At 44.3% G+C, this 15,913-nt stretch overlaps 8 protein-coding genes across 8 annotated transcripts; 3 read left to right on the top strand and 5 right to left on the bottom strand.

The window, feature by feature from the left end:
- Nucleotides 1–263: 263 nt before the first annotated feature.
- KUCA_T00005122001 (uncharacterized protein) lies at nucleotides 264–1,039 on the top strand (the record flags this gene model as incomplete). The annotated part of the gene is made up of 3 exons (XM_022606276.1): nucleotides 264–279; nucleotides 350–447; nucleotides 545–1,039. The coding sequence occupies 3 exons, from the start codon at nucleotides 264–266 to the stop codon at nucleotides 1,037–1,039; spliced, it is 609 nt and encodes a 202-aa protein (XP_022461124.1).
- Nucleotides 1,040–1,395: 356 nt separating this feature from the next.
- KUCA_T00005121001 (uncharacterized protein) lies at nucleotides 1,396–2,109 on the bottom strand (the record flags this gene model as incomplete). The annotated part of the gene is made up of 1 exon (XM_022606275.1): nucleotides 1,396–2,109. The coding sequence occupies one exon, from the start codon at nucleotides 2,107–2,109 to the stop codon at nucleotides 1,396–1,398; it is 714 nt and encodes a 237-aa protein (XP_022461123.1).
- Nucleotides 2,110–2,418: 309 nt separating this feature from the next.
- KUCA_T00005120001 (uncharacterized protein) lies at nucleotides 2,419–2,718 on the bottom strand (the record flags this gene model as incomplete). Its single annotated transcript, XM_022606273.1, has 1 exon — nucleotides 2,419–2,718. The coding sequence occupies one exon, from the start codon at nucleotides 2,716–2,718 to the stop codon at nucleotides 2,419–2,421; it is 300 nt and encodes a 99-aa protein (XP_022461122.1).
- A 218-nt stretch (nucleotides 2,719–2,936) lies between these two features.
- KUCA_T00005119001 (uncharacterized protein) lies at nucleotides 2,937–3,467 on the top strand (the record flags this gene model as incomplete). The annotated part of the gene is made up of 2 exons (XM_022606272.1): nucleotides 2,937–2,966; nucleotides 3,042–3,467. 2 exons carry the CDS (start codon nucleotides 2,937–2,939, stop codon nucleotides 3,465–3,467), a joined length of 456 nt encoding a protein of 151 aa, XP_022461121.1.
- Nucleotides 3,468–3,660: 193 nt separating this feature from the next.
- KUCA_T00005118001 (uncharacterized protein) lies at nucleotides 3,661–5,550 on the bottom strand (the record flags this gene model as incomplete). Its single annotated transcript, XM_022606271.1, has 1 exon — nucleotides 3,661–5,550. The coding sequence occupies one exon, from the start codon at nucleotides 5,548–5,550 to the stop codon at nucleotides 3,661–3,663; it is 1,890 nt and encodes a 629-aa protein (XP_022461120.1).
- A 1,296-nt stretch (nucleotides 5,551–6,846) lies between these two features.
- Nucleotides 6,847–7,497, bottom strand: KUCA_T00005117001 (uncharacterized protein; the record flags this gene model as incomplete). The annotated part of the gene is made up of 1 exon (XM_022606270.1): nucleotides 6,847–7,497. One exon carries the CDS (start codon nucleotides 7,495–7,497, stop codon nucleotides 6,847–6,849), a length of 651 nt encoding a protein of 216 aa, XP_022461119.1.
- Nucleotides 7,498–7,746: 249 nt separating this feature from the next.
- Nucleotides 7,747–10,593, top strand: KUCA_T00005116001 (uncharacterized protein; the record flags this gene model as incomplete). The annotated part of the gene is made up of 1 exon (XM_022606269.1): nucleotides 7,747–10,593. One exon carries the CDS (start codon nucleotides 7,747–7,749, stop codon nucleotides 10,591–10,593), a length of 2,847 nt encoding a protein of 948 aa, XP_022461118.1.
- A 51-nt stretch (nucleotides 10,594–10,644) lies between these two features.
- On the bottom strand, nucleotides 10,645–15,582 carry KUCA_T00005115001 (uncharacterized protein; the record flags this gene model as incomplete). Its single annotated transcript, XM_022606268.1, has 2 exons — nucleotides 10,645–15,484; nucleotides 15,548–15,582. 2 exons carry the CDS (start codon nucleotides 15,580–15,582, stop codon nucleotides 10,645–10,647), a joined length of 4,875 nt encoding a protein of 1,624 aa, XP_022461117.1.
- Nucleotides 15,583–15,913: the final 331 nt, after the last annotated feature.

The following is a 15,913-nucleotide window of genomic DNA, read 5'->3' as shown; positions in this document are numbered from 1 at the left end:
GTCACCATGCTAACCCAAAATGGTCTAATTAAGCTTGTGCAAACAATTTCCTTGGTTTCAGCTACCCATCCATAAATAATTCCAATAATTTCTCCAAAGTTTACCAATCATAAGCGCTTATCCCGAAGCTGCCGGAAAACCTATTCTGTCAAATGTGACCGGCTCATTAACTTTCTACAAGACTCCCCTTATTAAGGTGGCCTCCTTGATTGACTTCTCAATCAACCATCTTCATCACCGCAGATTTCATACAAAAGCAAACAATGTCAGGATTGGAGAGTGAGTTGCAATCAAGAGATACCCGTGGTATGGTATTTGCTATTATATGTGCTAAGACTAACCTCTACAGACTCGCTGTTCCAGCTCAAGTTCACGACCAAGCAGTTGAACAGACAGGCCATTAAGGCCGGCAAGGAGGAGCAGGCCGAGAGGAATAAAGTAAAGAAAGTGAGTTATTCAATGGAGCAAGATCCATGCAAGATCTGTTGATGTACCGATTTTGGAGTTTATGCCAATTTTGGGCAAAATTACTAACATGTCATAGGCAATGGTACAAGGAAACAACGAGATCGCACAGCTGTACGCCCAGAATGCGATCCGCAAATCAACAGAGAAGCTCAATCTTTTGAAACTGGCATCCCGCATTGATGCTGTGGCTAGTCGGATTCAAACCGCCGTGACTATGCGAACTGTGACAGGAAACATGACGAATGTGATCAAGGGAATGGACCGTGCTATGCAAACTATGAACTTGGAAAGGATCTCGCTGGTGATGGACAAGTTTGAACAGCAATTTGAGGACTTGGATAGTGCCACAAACTACTACGAGAATGTGACGAACGATATGAACGCAGTTCAGCAGCCACAGGAGGAGGTGGATCTGCTGATGAGTAAGATTGCAGACGAGGCAGGACTGGAAATGCGCCAAAATCTCAATGAGACTAAGGTGGAACCCAGTGCAGTCGAGGATGTTAGGGTGAAGACTTCTGAGGAGCAGGAGGACAAGTTAACCGAGAGATTGCGGGCGTTGAGGAACTGAGGTAAAGAGGACGCACTATGAGACAAGGACCCAGTGCAGAGGCTAGATCATCAATTGGAGAGGTCTTCAGAGGCTTTTCAACTTTAAAGAGAGATCGTAGGGTGGAGCAGTTGATAAGAAGAGTGTGCACTGATCATTGTGATCATTGCATAAGTATAGAGGCAGGTGTCTAATTTAACTAAAATTTCAATTGCCATATACTTTGCTGATCTGAATAGAGCCGAAAGGTTAATTTTTAATAGCAAAAACGACTACACATGCGAAGTGCACACTATAATACGCTGTATTAGTACTATAACTACAGACAGTATACACTGACACCATCTCAAATCGATTCTCAAACCCAGTCCCTAGACTTACTGCTCGCCAAGAGCATTCTGGAAAAAGTTTGGATCATCCTCAAGGTTCTCCTTGATAATATCCAACCCGCCCTGGAACTCGCCGTTTATGTAGAGTTGAGGGAAAGTGGGCCAATCTGAAAACTTTTTGAGACCGCTCCTCACGGAGTCGTCCTTTAGAATATCAAAAAATCCGAACCTCACCTGGTGTTCTCTCAGAATTGCCACCAATTGCCTCGAGAATCCACACTGAGGAGCAGAAGGCGTTCCCTTCATAAACAGCATGATGGATGTGGCGGAGGTCAGCTTGGTGAGCCTGTCCCTGAGCTCTTCCTCGGACTCTTCCTCAGGAATAACAGATGTGACAGCAGCTTTTGATTCTTGCTTCTCGGGCGTTTCGGTCGAAACCGTGGAAAATTCTGCCAGAGCATTCACGAACTCCTTGGGGTCGGCGCCGGAAAGCTCCTTCAGTATGGTTCCGTCTCTGATAAGAATAAAATATGGCACAGAGGAGACGTCAAATAACTCGCTAATCTCTGAGTGATCGTCTGCATTCACCGAAAGAAACAAAATCTCGGGGTTGGCACCTGCAAGAGTGGCAAACACTGTGTTCATCTGGATACATGGCGACGCCCACGGAGTATGGAAGTACAGTGCAATCAGGCGTGTGCGAGCAACCTCGCTGGTGAGCTTGGAGAACTGTTCCTCAGATTCAATTTCTACCACAGACATACTTGAAGCAGCAAAAAAAACTGGTTATTATAGCACTAGTGAAGCCCAGAGAAAGTTATACCCTTATTCCCGAGACGACTGATAAGTCTGACAAAAAGACAGGGTCGTGCGCAGGCGACTTGCCAATCAGGACAGCCCGTAATGTCATCCTGTCACGTGCAATTTTGTTTTTCCAGAGCGGTAGGGATGGCTCAGATGGAGCATGAAAGGAGGTTCTAGGACGGTTTAAACATTATTTTGACGGTTATTATGATGTCTATGTACTGTGCGATGGTATCCTATATGTATTAGCGCTTGGACTGGACCATATTAGTCCTGCTTGTCAGCCTGCTTCTCAACCTGCTTCTCAGCTTGCTTCTCCCTCAACAGCCTATCATTCCTTTCCTTGATCTCTGGCTTCAATTGAAGGGGTGATGTAGTCTGAAACGACAACTTCAATGGCCTTGGTTTCGGCGTGCCGTCCTCGTTGTACTCAACCTTCGCAGGCGGCTCATATTTGACCAGCTCGTAGTCTCGTAGTTGGTACACCCCGATCGCAGACCCAACGACAAGCCCAATAGTGATTACTATGATCCTTTGCAGCCCTGTGGGTTTTGCTGGTGGAATCATCAAGAAATTGCGGGGATCTAAGCAGGAAGAGGCGCTATCAAATGCCTATCGAATCTACAATTATTTGAAAAGGCTCGAGAGGTTCAATGAGGTAGTTTGTTGATTAATCTTGCCAGGGCTCAAACCATCGTCCTGCCTTTGCCCCGTGCAAGGAGGAGAGAACAAGAGCTTTGTCTTTAGCTTCAAGCCCCAGGTGTTTTCTCAAGGCAGAAGGTGAAATGGCGAGTTTACCAAAGAGAATCATCAAGGTAAGTGGTTGGTGTGAGCTTTTGCACATATCGCACATATTGCGTGTATCGAATCGCATCACTAACAACGAGTAGGAGACTGAGAGACTGGTATCAGATCCAGTGCCTGGGATAAAGGCTGTTCCCCATGAAGATAATTTGCGGTATTTTGACGTTTTGATGGAAGGGCCATCGTCATCGCCTTATGAAAGCGGTGTATTCAAACTGGAGCTTTTTTTGCCAGAAGACTACCCTATGGTGGCCCCCAAGGTAAGATTTCTCACCAAGATCTACCACCCAAACATCGATAGACTGGGCCGAATCTGCCTGGATGTGCTTAAATCGAACTGGTCACCCGCTCTTCAAATCAGAACGATATTGCTTTCGATACAGGCCTTATTAGGGGCTCCCAACCCAGACGATCCACTCGCCAACGAAGTGGCTGAGGACTGGAAAAAGGACGAGTCTAATGCCATCGAGACCGCTAGAGAATGGACAGTTAGATATGCCGATAAGAAATGAAGAAGGTTATGAAAGAAAAAGCTGGACTGTCTGGAAGGTGTCTCCATGTTTTACCTCTATAAATGCTACACTGCTTGATGAAACTGCAACGTTTTTTTGAACTCTTTCTTGAATGTTATCTGCGTTTTTTGCTTTTTGTTTTGAATCTAATTTGCAAGCCGTTTTTTCCTCTCTTTCCTGCCCCTCATCCTTTTCAAACCGAACTGGCTTCCTTATGAATTGCATACTCCCGAATCCGCTCCCCCTCCTTATTTTCGATCACGATCCGGTCGTCGACATGAAAAGCGTTCAACACTTCATCATCTTTGTAGTTTCTTCTGCGATTACGCTCGTCCACTCTTGGGTCAGCATTATTTATTCCTGTGATCTGTTCGTGGCCTTGACCCAACTCGAATTCGTCCAGTATCTCACCAGACTTGTCCTCGACAATCACTCTAGTTCCCTGTATATAAGCGAATTCGGGGATTCGTGGTAATCCACGAGAATCAGGAGCAATTTGTGATAACGTACTTGCGGTTTGTTTTGGTCTTTTGGCCTTTTGAGTTCGATTCACCATCTCTCCGTCTTGAGGAGCACGGCCTTCACGCAGTTCATTCAGCTCTTCCAATTCGTCCAGTTCGAGATCGTCAACCTTGTCTTTCTCAAGGGACATCCCTGTGTCTCTGTCAGCTTTTGAAGGCATTTTTATCACGGCTTTGGGCAATTTGCTCACCAAATTCAGCTTTTTTACGGAACTGCTGAGAGTCATCACCGTCACACTCGAACCGTGGATGAGAATTGAAATCACCACTAGGAACGACACGATTGGCCAGATCATATTCAACAAAAAATAATGATCAGAAGTTTTGTCAGTGGGCAAATACTCGAATGGGACCTCTTGATCTTCGCCTCTTTTAACCAAACTTTTCTCTATTTGACTCTTGGCCAAAATCGAACAAAAGATTCCACCGACACCAATTGGCCCAAAATGGCCTGCAAAAAGCGCCTCCTTCCATGATCTCAAATCAGGAGTCACAGGCTTCAGAGCCAGCATCACTGGGATCCGTTTGAACAGAACAGCTGCAATACCAAGCAGCACTAGTCTCCACCAGTCCAATCCCAGTGCGGCGTTGTTGAAATCAGCCCAAGGCACAATTGAGCCAAAATACAGGAAATAAGTCACATTTAGCAACAAATCAACGATATTGGAAAGGTTTGATTCCTCTGTTCGCTTTGCAAACCATCCATCCCACGAAAACGCGGCCCCTGCTGCAAACGATACAAGCAAATCATCAACTCCAAGAATTGAACCACATCCAGTACAGATCAACGATAAAACCACGTAGAATACGAGAAATGACTCACGGTCTATTAGATCGTGCTTCTCAGAGAAAATGATTGCTTTTCTGCCGAGGAATCCAATGACACATCCTAACAAAATACCAAAGCAAACCTCATATAGTACCGCTATACAGATGAAGTTCTTGACAATTAGACCTGCTTCGTTTTGGTGAAGAACAAGGTTTAAACTCAACAGCACAAACGGAAAAGCCATCCCGTCATTTGCCCCAGATTCTGCACTGATCAGATTGCGCAAATGACCAGGGATTCGCTGGCCAAACTTGCCCTTTCCAACTATAGCAGCTGCTAGGACCGGGTCTGTGGCAGTAACGCATGCTGAGATCAACAGAGTGTGTACAAACCTTAGGTATGAGCCAAAAAGAAGGTAAATGAACCCAGCCGTTACTAGCCAAGATGCGGTCATTCCGAAAAACAAAAGAATGGCAATTGAACGGAAATGATGCTTCATGTATTTGCGTGGAAGCTCTACAGACACCGCAAAGATCTGGATAATCAGAATGATCCTCGAAATTTCCTGGGTCAAGTAGTCCTGAGTTCCACCGCCAGATCCCCACGATAAAGGGTCAAACCAGCCGAGACAATGGGGGCCAAAGATGACTCCGAAGACCGAAGCCAAAGTAGCCTCTCCTATGTAGAGCTGCTCCTTAATGAAGAGTGAACATAGCGCGAATAAGGTGGTAAACGCACCAATGAGTGCATACGCAATGTGAGCATCTGTGACATCCAGTTGTTCCCATGCCATACCTAGTAGGTACTAGAGAAGAAGAGAACGAGGAAACAGAATGCATGTGATTAAGTCTAAGTAGGCATAATCCAGAAAATCCTTGGGCGGGGCTTCAAAACACTATGTGCGGCGGTGCGGCTCAATATGAGAAGGGAATGTATGAAAGTTTTTTTTAGGTCCAGGAAAGAAGAGGAATGGGAGACTTGAAGTTTCTGATGTTTTGGAAATAATCACGTGTTTGACTAATCTTCTCTTGGTTGGTGTCTGAGAAGTAAGTATGCCTTTAAAGCAATACACAACTTTTCAGGAATTTTGAAAATTTTACAGAAAAGTTTTCAAAATAATCAGGCATGCATAAACCAAATACGATAAAACTTTTGACCTGCTGACACCGTTTTCAAAGCAGAAAGACAATAATATAGTATTCACATCAAACATCAGATCAAATAATTCGTTGTTTGTAAGCATTGAACAATAGGTAACGCATGGGTATGAGAAGCGAATACCACGGTAGGTTTCTTTAACTGCTGTGGTAAATTGAATTTGCCCCGATAGAGTATTTGACCAGTGCAAAACAACATTGTGATTCATGTGAATCAGTTTTGTTGTGAAATCTGTGGATGTTACATGCTATGGTGCCATTTGGAAATCGTCATTGTGGACCCAAGGTAAAGAGAGAGTGCAGGACCACACAATTTTCATAGCACTTTTGCAAAATCCGAGACCACACAGCTGATTTCCACCCATTCGTTTTCTTTCTTGGCCTTCTTCGACTCCGACATTATATCCTCACTTTTAGAATCAAACGATTTTCTGTAGTATAGTAGTGCATCAACCACAATGAAATAATCTCAGTATATTGAAGTATGGAACTTCCTCACCATGAAGAAGCCTTGCTAGCTCAATCGGTAGAGCGTGTGACTCTTAAGAGAACACCTCTGTTACAGAAGATATCACAAGGTTGGGGGTTCGACCCCCCCGTAGGGCTTCTATCAATTTTTTTTGACCCTCTTTTTTTTTCTCTCAATACGCTTGCTTTACCTTTTTGTTAATATTTCCGTATCACAAAGACTATAGATTGCTCTCTGGTCCCAGGAGTTCAACTTTTGCGAGGCATGGAACCCTTTTCATACTACCAGTGTCGAACTGAGGATCTGGTACCCAGCTAATATGGTAAGATTCAAATCTTGTGTTCCAGTTTGAGACCAAACAAAAACCATTTGGTTGACAATTCCATCCTCAAAACAACAAGTTCGTCTACGAAGATATCTCTCATGGAATGCGGCGGTTCATCAGAACATTCATAAATACATGCTATACGTTCTTATCTTTCCTCTTTTCCTTCTTTTCCTTCTTGTCCTTCTTGTCCTTCTTGTCCTTCTTGTCTTTTTTGTCCTTCTTGTCTTTTTTGTCCTTCTTCTCCTTCTTCTCTTTCTTTTCTTTCCTCTCTATCTTTTCCTTCTTTTCTTTCCCCTCTATTTTGCTGTGTTTCTCCTCCTTCTTTTCCTTCTTTGGCCTCATCTCTGTCTTCTCCTTCTTTTCCTTCCTCTTTTCCACCAGGTCAACATCTTCCTCTCTCTTCCGCTTGTGAGACTTTTTCACACTAACAACCTTGGCACTCTCTTTCTGTGGTATCTTGCGTGTACCTTCTAGACCCTCCCCCCTGACAAACATCCTGTACAGCGGAGACGTACTTTGGGAAACCGCGCTAGCCTTGACCTCGGTCTGGTGGAAACTCAAGGAACCACTTCCAGAAGAATCTGTTGAAGACCCAGATCGCACATCCATGCCTTTCAACTGTCCATCGTATAGTCTTTCCCACCAGGCCTCTACCTGGTCGCTGCCGTGGCCCAGACCTTTGGTGTCTCTCTTATGCTTCACCAAGATGGGCTTCTTGAGCCCTCCTCTTCTAAGAGCTTCTCCTTCTACCCAGCCATAAGACTTTAAATATTCTCTGGAGTCCATTAGAACTGAACGAAACTACCAGTCACGTATCAGCCGTAAAACCCGCAAAAATTCGCTGACTGTGGCTATTGATCCCAAATTGAGTCCCTCATCAAGATTGAAAAGTTTCCCAGATTTTTTTACTGAAAAGTCTAATCAGCACGTGACCTCAATTTTTGCTTAAAAAATACGCGAAGCACAAACACAGAGATACGGTTGATATGACCACCTACTATATCCACAAAGCAATTGCAAACCCGTCGAGAAACCATGAGCGACAATGAATCCGTATCGATGGATCTTTGTGTTCTCAGGAATCGTGTTATTCTAAACATTCAGGATAGGGATTCCCACTTTGCGCTGCTTGGGCACCTGATGCGATTGAGGAAGGACACTGAGGACAAGGACAAGGACACTTTTCGCAAAAAAATAACTCAAGAATACGAAACACTGAGAGAGAGCACGGCGAACCGGTTTATTATCTCTGAGGACGAGTGGGAGATCTGGAGGCAAGACGAGCAGGCTCTATTAGACAATCCTGATACTTTCTCCGAAGGTCAAGAAGGCATGGCCAAGTTGTTATGGTTGAAATACTCTCAGTTTAAATATTTTGAGGATGCCAAAGTTTTCTGCAAGTTTATACTCCAATTTCCCGAGAACTCGATCTCTTTTGCCCCGAAATTGTTTTCCAATTTAGTGCAAGACTTCAAGTATAACTATTTGCATGGTTACAAAGTTTGGGAGATGTGTCTAGAATATCCCAATGCGTGGATCACAGTCCAGCCCGATAATCCAACCATATGGAACGAAGAATTATATGAAAAATTCGAGAAGGTGGTGAAATCTTCTGGTATTGACCACCCAGAGCATCGTCTCGAACCAGCCAGAGCCGAATTGAAAAGACTCAAGGGACTCGAGCCACTCATGGAACGCTGGGAAGTCCGTAAGATCTCAGAGAAGGATGATCCCGAGTTCTGGATCCGCGCCATTGATTTTTATGCAAGTAAGCCCAACTTCAAAATTACTCAGATGTTTTTGCAAGCCGTTCGAGACCGCACTGGTCCGGCATGGGAGGCTGTTTGGTTGCATGCTCTTCCATTTTTGAAAAAAGAAAAATCGGACTCCGCGAGATTTCTTTTCCTGAAATATTTTCCTGGTAAAGTGGAAGCTTTCGAATTTTACCTGCATATAGGTAGTCATGCTACTATTGCCAGGGACCGACTGGAGCTCTTGAAGTTGTCACCATGTCCCGAGATAGTGAACTCTTCCGAGGGCAAGGACATGATTCTCGGATTGCTGAATGGCATATTCAGGATACCAGTAGATGAAGAGGCCGCTGTTGAATTAGCATTGAAAAAAATTATCTCCTTAGCTCTTGAGGCAGACGACGTTTTCCACACCTTAGAGAAGTTCATCATTCAACTATGTTTCGTAAGGTTTGGAAAGTTTGGGAGTTACATGGCTGAAGAGTTTCTTGAGAAGGTACTCAAATCCGAAAAAGCAAAGCACCAGGTCGAGACGTGGCTTCTGGCTTACCAGTTTAATAATGACGTTGGAAGTAACTATGACAAAAAGAGGAAGCTGTTTGAGGATGCAGCCAAGATGATCTCCGAACTCGATTGGCCAGAAAGGCTGCTGGACGAGTGGAAACGCTTTGAATATATGGAAGGAAACGATATAAGTATAGCAAGATTTCACAGATCTCAAAGGTGGTGTTTGAAACAACTTGAAAAACGTGACGCGGAGTCCACAGAAGTTGTAACACATGAGACCACAGAGGAACTGCTAGTACACGGAAAGCGAGCACAGGAAGAACAAAGTAATGACCAGCCATCCAAAAAGCCAAGAATCAGCGATAGGGCAACCAGAGACAGAGAACATCTTACCGTTTCCGTTAAGGGAATTCCCGCATCCGCATCTGAAAAAACCATCGCTAGGTTTTTCAAAGGATATGGAACGACCAAGGAGATCAGACTCATCCCCGAGCTGAGGGAGGCCTTGGTTGAGTTTTCTGAAGAGTCGGAGGTTCTGGCTGCCCTAACGAGGGATCAGAAGAAGATAGACAATGAGCTGGTCTCTGTCAAGAGGTTTATCGATTCCACGATCTGGGTCACAAACTTCCCTCCAGAGTTCACGGAAACCGAAATTCGCCAGATTTTTGCCAAGTTTGGTACTATCACATCCTGCAGGTTCCCATCTTTGAAGGCAAATATGCGCAGAAGGTTTTGCTACGTGGAGTTCGATAGTGCTGAGGCCGCATCGGAAGCGGCCAGCGAGATGAATGATAAGAATCTAGAGTCAAGAGATGGTAGGACCTATACGCTTGTTGCCAAAGTGTCAAATCCGGGACGCAGGTCTGCGAGGTCTGGCGCAGTTGAGGAAGGAAGGGAACTGTTCGTTAGGGGCCTAGATTTTAAAAAGGTCAAGAAGGACACGGTTGAAAGGATATTCGAGAGATTTGGTGTTATAGAAAGAGTGAACTTACCTTTGAGCAGTAAGGGAAGAGAAGCACACAGAGAGCACGATGGGTTTGGATTTGTCACTTTTGTTTCTGCGGATGATGCTACTAAAGCGCTTGAATTGGACGGATCGATACTGGAAGGAAGAATCATCCAGGTCAGCACAGCTCAGCCAAAGGGCAAAAAGGTGGTGGTGGTAGAAAATAAAGCAGAGAAAACGGAAACACACTCTAGGACAGAGATCTTGGCAAAGTCCCTGGAACTACAGAATTTTCCTGATACTACAAATGCAGAGAGTCTGGCCACTTTACTTGGGGAATTCGGGCCTTTAGCAAAGCTGGTTGTTCAATCTGACAGAGGTACTGCTGTCGCTGAGTTTGAGAACCAGGAAGACGCTGCAAAGGCCGAAATAGCCTTGAACGGCAAGCATATGGCAGGCTCTATTCTGAAGGTACGTTCGAGGCTTGAACCCGCTAAACCAAGAACAGCCCTCAGACCAGCTGCTGGCTTGTTCGTTCCAAGAGGTGCAATGCTGAGGTCTAAACCAGTGGCTTCTTCTACAACTTCGGTAGGTACCAACGGAGATTCTTCACAGTTGGCCGAAAAGACCCAAGCCAAGTCCAACGATGATTTCAGGAAGATGTTCTTGAAAAAGTGACTACGATAGAAAACTAATGAATAACTTGTGATTTGTAAATATTAAGTACGATCAAGTCAATATCGATTCCTTGAGTCCCCTGAACTCCTGTATCAGCCTCTCTATAAGCACTGCCTTACCATCCGAGTTCAACAGACGTTGCTCTTCTGGTGATGTTGGGAAGAATCTGATCGAAAGGAATTTTGGATGCGATATCAGATAGTTCATGACCCCAACAAAGTCGTTCTTCTGGTCCTTGGTGTCAAGCTCAAAGATCGACTGAAAGCTTCTCTGCGGCTGGGCGTATTGCGTCTTGAATACCTCGTCTGCGTTCATGGAGTTCAACAGTTTATGCAAGAGTATGATCTGCGCAGTCTCTTGTATCACCGGGGTACTGATGACTATGGAGTCCGACTTCCAATTCTGCATGGTGGAAGTGATTTGATTTGAGAACGACGAGACGAAAAACAGGGCTTCTGGGAGAAGTCTTTCCTTGAAAGTGCACAGCAATGTCAAGATAACCGATAAAAGTCCATTACTCCACACATGGTGCAACCTCGGTGAAGTTGTTGGAGAAATACCTCCATTGCGAATGCGAACTGAGATTGGACTCTCAGTCAACACAGAAAGCAAACCTTGCCTAATCAGCTGTTCAGCAATTGGACGCACCGATACCAGCTCGTAGATGAACATCAAAGTCAAGTCAGCAAAGATTTCCTCGTTGTCAACCTTTATCAGATGTGAGCATGAGTACAAGCTCAGTCCCGCCTTCAATGTTCCGTTCGAAGACAGAGAATTGGAAATGGCCGATGACATCGATGAAGGCAAGTTGAGTCTCAAATAGGCCTTCAATATCGAAAAGGTCAATGAGAGATCAGCAATCTCAGAGGTCACAGTGGTGGAGCCACTCAAGTCCTTTGCTGAAGTTGAGTTGACAGCCTCGTTCAAGACAGAGTAAAACACAGTTTTGGCAGAGCGCGAAACGACAATGCTGAAGATATCAATGAACTTGCCCGAATGCTCGACGAAGAGCTTTGTGTTTGGGTCCAGAAGATTGAGACCAATAAGCAGTATCCTCAACAACGGAGTGTAGTAGGCAACCTCATATTTGCCCCAGTAATCGGTCATTCCCAATTCTGTGGAGAATAAGATCAAAGAAACCGCATTGATGAGCGCAAAAGCAGTAGTATCATCAGAACCAGATTTGAGAGATTTCGAGAACGCAAACGACATCAAAAACGCCAACTCCATCCTTTCTTTGTATAAACCCTTGAACATTTCAATCGGCAGGTCCTGCTCGCTATTCAACTTCAGCAAATGTGTAACCAGATCTATGAAGGTCTGGTCGACCAAGGTATCATTTGTGTTGCAGTATGACGTCAAAAGAGCCCCATATGCCTTTGCGCTGGTAATTTGTGCAGAAACATACTGGAGATTAACACTCGCGAGGACAATCTCTTCACGATAATTTGCCCAATAAGCGTCGGTGTCAAAAAGCTGATCCATGAGGGGCAAAGCGTACGTCGCACTCTCTGCAAATTTGCTTCTGACCAGAAAGGATGCCTTGGTAAACTGTTTCAACGATAAGCCACTGTACTTCTTCTCAAAATTGTTCTCCAAGTTTGCATGTAATGAGCTCCGATAACCATCAATCTTGAACTGTTCTTTGGCAATATTGATGAATTCCTTGGAGTGTATGAGATCAGCGATCAGCTTTCTTGAGCTGGATTCCTGAGACACAAATAGATACAGAGAAAGAATTTCGGCAATCTTCGAAACCAACCTTAGTTCATAGCATTTTGAGATGTAGTCAGAGTTCTCATTAAGAGCTTTGCTTGATTTTGCCGAACGGGCTTTAAGTTCATCAATAAGCTGCTTGAGAAATGGTGTATCATCTCCCCCTTCCCTGACCGCCGCCCACGAATTGAATGCTAACGCGATAGCTTCAACAAGATGGAGCGCGACATAGTCAGGTAGCTTCCCAATCTGGGAGACAGACTTCTTGAATATGCTGAGTAACGAAAGAGAGTACCTGGGGGTATCCTTTGGTGCTTTCTGTCTTTCTTCTAAGAGCCAATCCTTGATATCTTTTCCAGTAATAAGCACAATTGATAGTCCTTCCTGGTTCCCCTGCATCACTGCGGAGAAAAAATCGTACAATGCGATTCTCAGAGGGTAATCCTCAAATGCATTATTCAGATCATATGCCATGCTCCTCAGTAAGACATTTGCATGCTCTTGTCCAAGATGTGCCAATAATGAGGGAGGTTCTTCGGGCCATGAACCACTCACGAGACTAGTCATCAGCGCAATCACTCTGGATCTAAGGGAGTTGTATTGACAATAAATCTCCACCAATCTGGGCAACTCAATGAAGAGAGAAAGCTCGAACGTTGAAGGTTGCATACTCTGGACAACAGGTCTGATATCAACCAAAAGAACCGCAAAATCAAAGACAGAGGACACCCATTTATCGTACCAATATCCCGTCTTGTCAGATGTTTGATACTGGGATGGAAATGCTGCCAAATTTTGAATCATCAAGAATAAAGACTTGGTGGACCTGACGTCCTTAAGGTCAGAAACTAAGAATGTTTCAACTATCTTCTTCGCAGACGGAACAAATAATCTGGTAACCTTTGAATCAAGAGAACTGTTCTCATCAACACCATACATAGAGAGTAAGATCTCTCTGAATATTTGGATGATGCCGGTTCCAATCTCCATTTTCTGATGTCCCTCATTGTACCTCCAAAATGAGAAACCCTCAAAGACATGAATCAGATGTGTCACAGCCTTAGCCAGGACATCAGATTTGAGTCTTTCAGCCACATCGTTCTTCAAAGTGAAGCAGTCCTTGATCAAGGCTTTCGTCAGGTCGATGAATGCTAGCGTCAACGAAAAGTCACCTTCGGCCATCTCTACTGAACCAAGCAAAGTAGTAGCAAGACCACCATTAAGTTTTCCTCCCAAGAAGAGTGACAGCGACAAGTAAGGCCAGATTCTGTTTGGGTGTCTTAGAGCCAGGGCAGAGAAGAAAGTGACACAAGAAACCATCGTCTCCATATTTCTGGATGCCAGGGCCTGGTCAAAAACACGGAATATCACCTCAATCACGTCGGTCTCATCAATGAATGCGCTCATATAGCCATATACCTCAGAAGAAGTCTGCTCATCCAGCTCATTTGTAACACGAGTCATTGCTGCCAAAATACTGGATATGGTTTCAAGCTTTTCCTTATCATCTTTGTTGTAATGCCTTGATATGTTTTGCAAAATTCTTCCCATCAGTGACCAGCCATTGTACTCGTACAGGAAAGTCACGACACTCTTTGATTTATCCTGCGAGGGGATAAGCTGTCCTCTTGTACCATCCTTCAACAGCAGAGAAAGATCATGCAACTCTTCGAATGGAGGGTAAACGTCAATGTCTTGAGTCAGTCTGATCAGACCTGGCGTCACCTCATCAGTTTTGTATTTATAGTAAAACTCGTCTTCCTGAAACACCTCCATATAAGATCGTAAAGTGCACAGTTCCTCCATGGCAAGTGAAGCGTTGATGCCAATGAGTTGAAGAAAACGCGTCAGCGACAACGGCACCTTTGCTCTTGCAACGATAAGCGCATTCTCAGTACTTTGCTCAGCAAAAAAGCGTTCTATAACAGAGTCAGGAGCATCACCCATGATCTTAAGTACGGCACTGGCCATACCGTCGCTCAAACGTGCGTATGGAACCATCGAAATCACAAACGACGCAATGATCGAGGGATAGAAATAGTCAAACTCCAGAGTTGAGTGGCATTTCAACAGAGCAGAGAAAACGTCAAGCTCCGCAGCCTTAGCAGCACAAGTGTTGCTGATCGTCAGAAAGTCGGGTTTTACAGCCTGTCTGAAGCTGAGCGAGAGTTCGTGATCAGGATACTCTTGAATGACAGCCCATTTCCTATGCATTACTATTGCCCATGCATAGAGGACAATAGGGTTAGTAGGCGAAGAGTCCAAACAATGCGTTATTTCTGTGATAATCTGCGGTTTGTTCATGTATGTGGCATCGTCTTCCAGGCTTCCGTAGTTATAGTCAAGATCAATGAACAGAAGAGAGATGATGGTGAATAGAGCTTGGCAAGTAGTGAGAGTAGCGCCGGGAATCCTTTTAGACAAACTAGAACCATAATCCGTGCGATCCATGAGTTTGAACCATTTCACTATGTTTTGTGAAGAGAGGCCCACCCTATTGTCACTGCCAACGATGAGAGTCGCCAATAACTTTGCTAGATCAATGATAGTATTAACATTTTCCTGGAAAGTCGCTCTCGACAGAGAAGATGAAGAGGAGTCTAAATTCTTGATGAAACCCATCAGAGTTTCAAGCTCGTCGACAAGACCGGAAACTATCTGAGAAGCTCCACTAGCAATAGACTCTGAAATCTCCAAGAAGTTGGACATTTCCTCGGAATCGCTTTCCCTCAATAGCAGACTCATGATCTGAAGAACAAATCGCCTTTCTCTAAGAAGTTTGGAGGCATAGAATGTGGTTTTCTCTAGATCATCCCTGTCCTTGAATAATTGAGTACCAGAGTCTGAACTCTCACCAAGCTCTTCTGGCACTCTCTCTGATGTCTGTATAATCACTCTCACGACCTCTTGCTCATCAACATTGAGTCCCTCTGTTATTTTGTCTGTGTATTTTTTGAATTTCAAACTGTTGGTCCCAATGCTGTATTCAGCACTACGCAATTGGAACTTGGCGTTATCGCTAAAGTCAACGTCCTTCGAAGCCTTGGTTTTTTTGAACGGTAATGTTGATCCGATCCAAAGTGATTTGTTTTGAACAAGAAACTTCTTTACCAAGTCCAAAATTTCGGTCTCTCCAGTGTTGTGGGTCAACAATAGCAGAGCATTTTCAATGGTCCTAATCGATGGTCTTCGTGTTAGTGCTTTGAAGTTTCAACAGCTGCCTTGAGCCTATACTTACCAGCATTGAGTATCACCAGTATTTGTAAAAGACATGGTGAATAACAGCACCAGTCAATGAACCAGAAACAAATTGAGGAATTTTACACGGATTATCGGTTTGTTCCAGCTTTGATTCGGAACAACACGATGAAGCTGTTTACCATTTTTTCAGCTCGCAGAATTGAAGGATGCACGAACTTGGAGATGGGCTAGGAGGGTGCGGTTACTGAAAGATTATATGGGTAATAATGAACTTTCTCTGAAAATCTTGTGAGATAGATCGGTATCGACCGAATTATAGTCCCATTGGATTATTGCAGATTGTTGTAGATTGTTGTAGATTATTGCAGTTCTTGACACAAAAGCTTAGTTTATTATGCTATAT

Source organism: Kuraishia capsulata, genomic scaffold (assembly GCF_000576695.1).
Source record: "Kuraishia capsulata CBS 1993 genomic scaffold, Kuraishia_capsulata_scaffold_6, whole genome shotgun sequence".
Classification (NCBI taxonomy): domain Eukaryota; kingdom Fungi; phylum Ascomycota; class Pichiomycetes; order Pichiales; family Pichiaceae; genus Kuraishia; species Kuraishia capsulata.
This window is presented reverse-complemented; position numbering and strand designations above follow the sequence as displayed.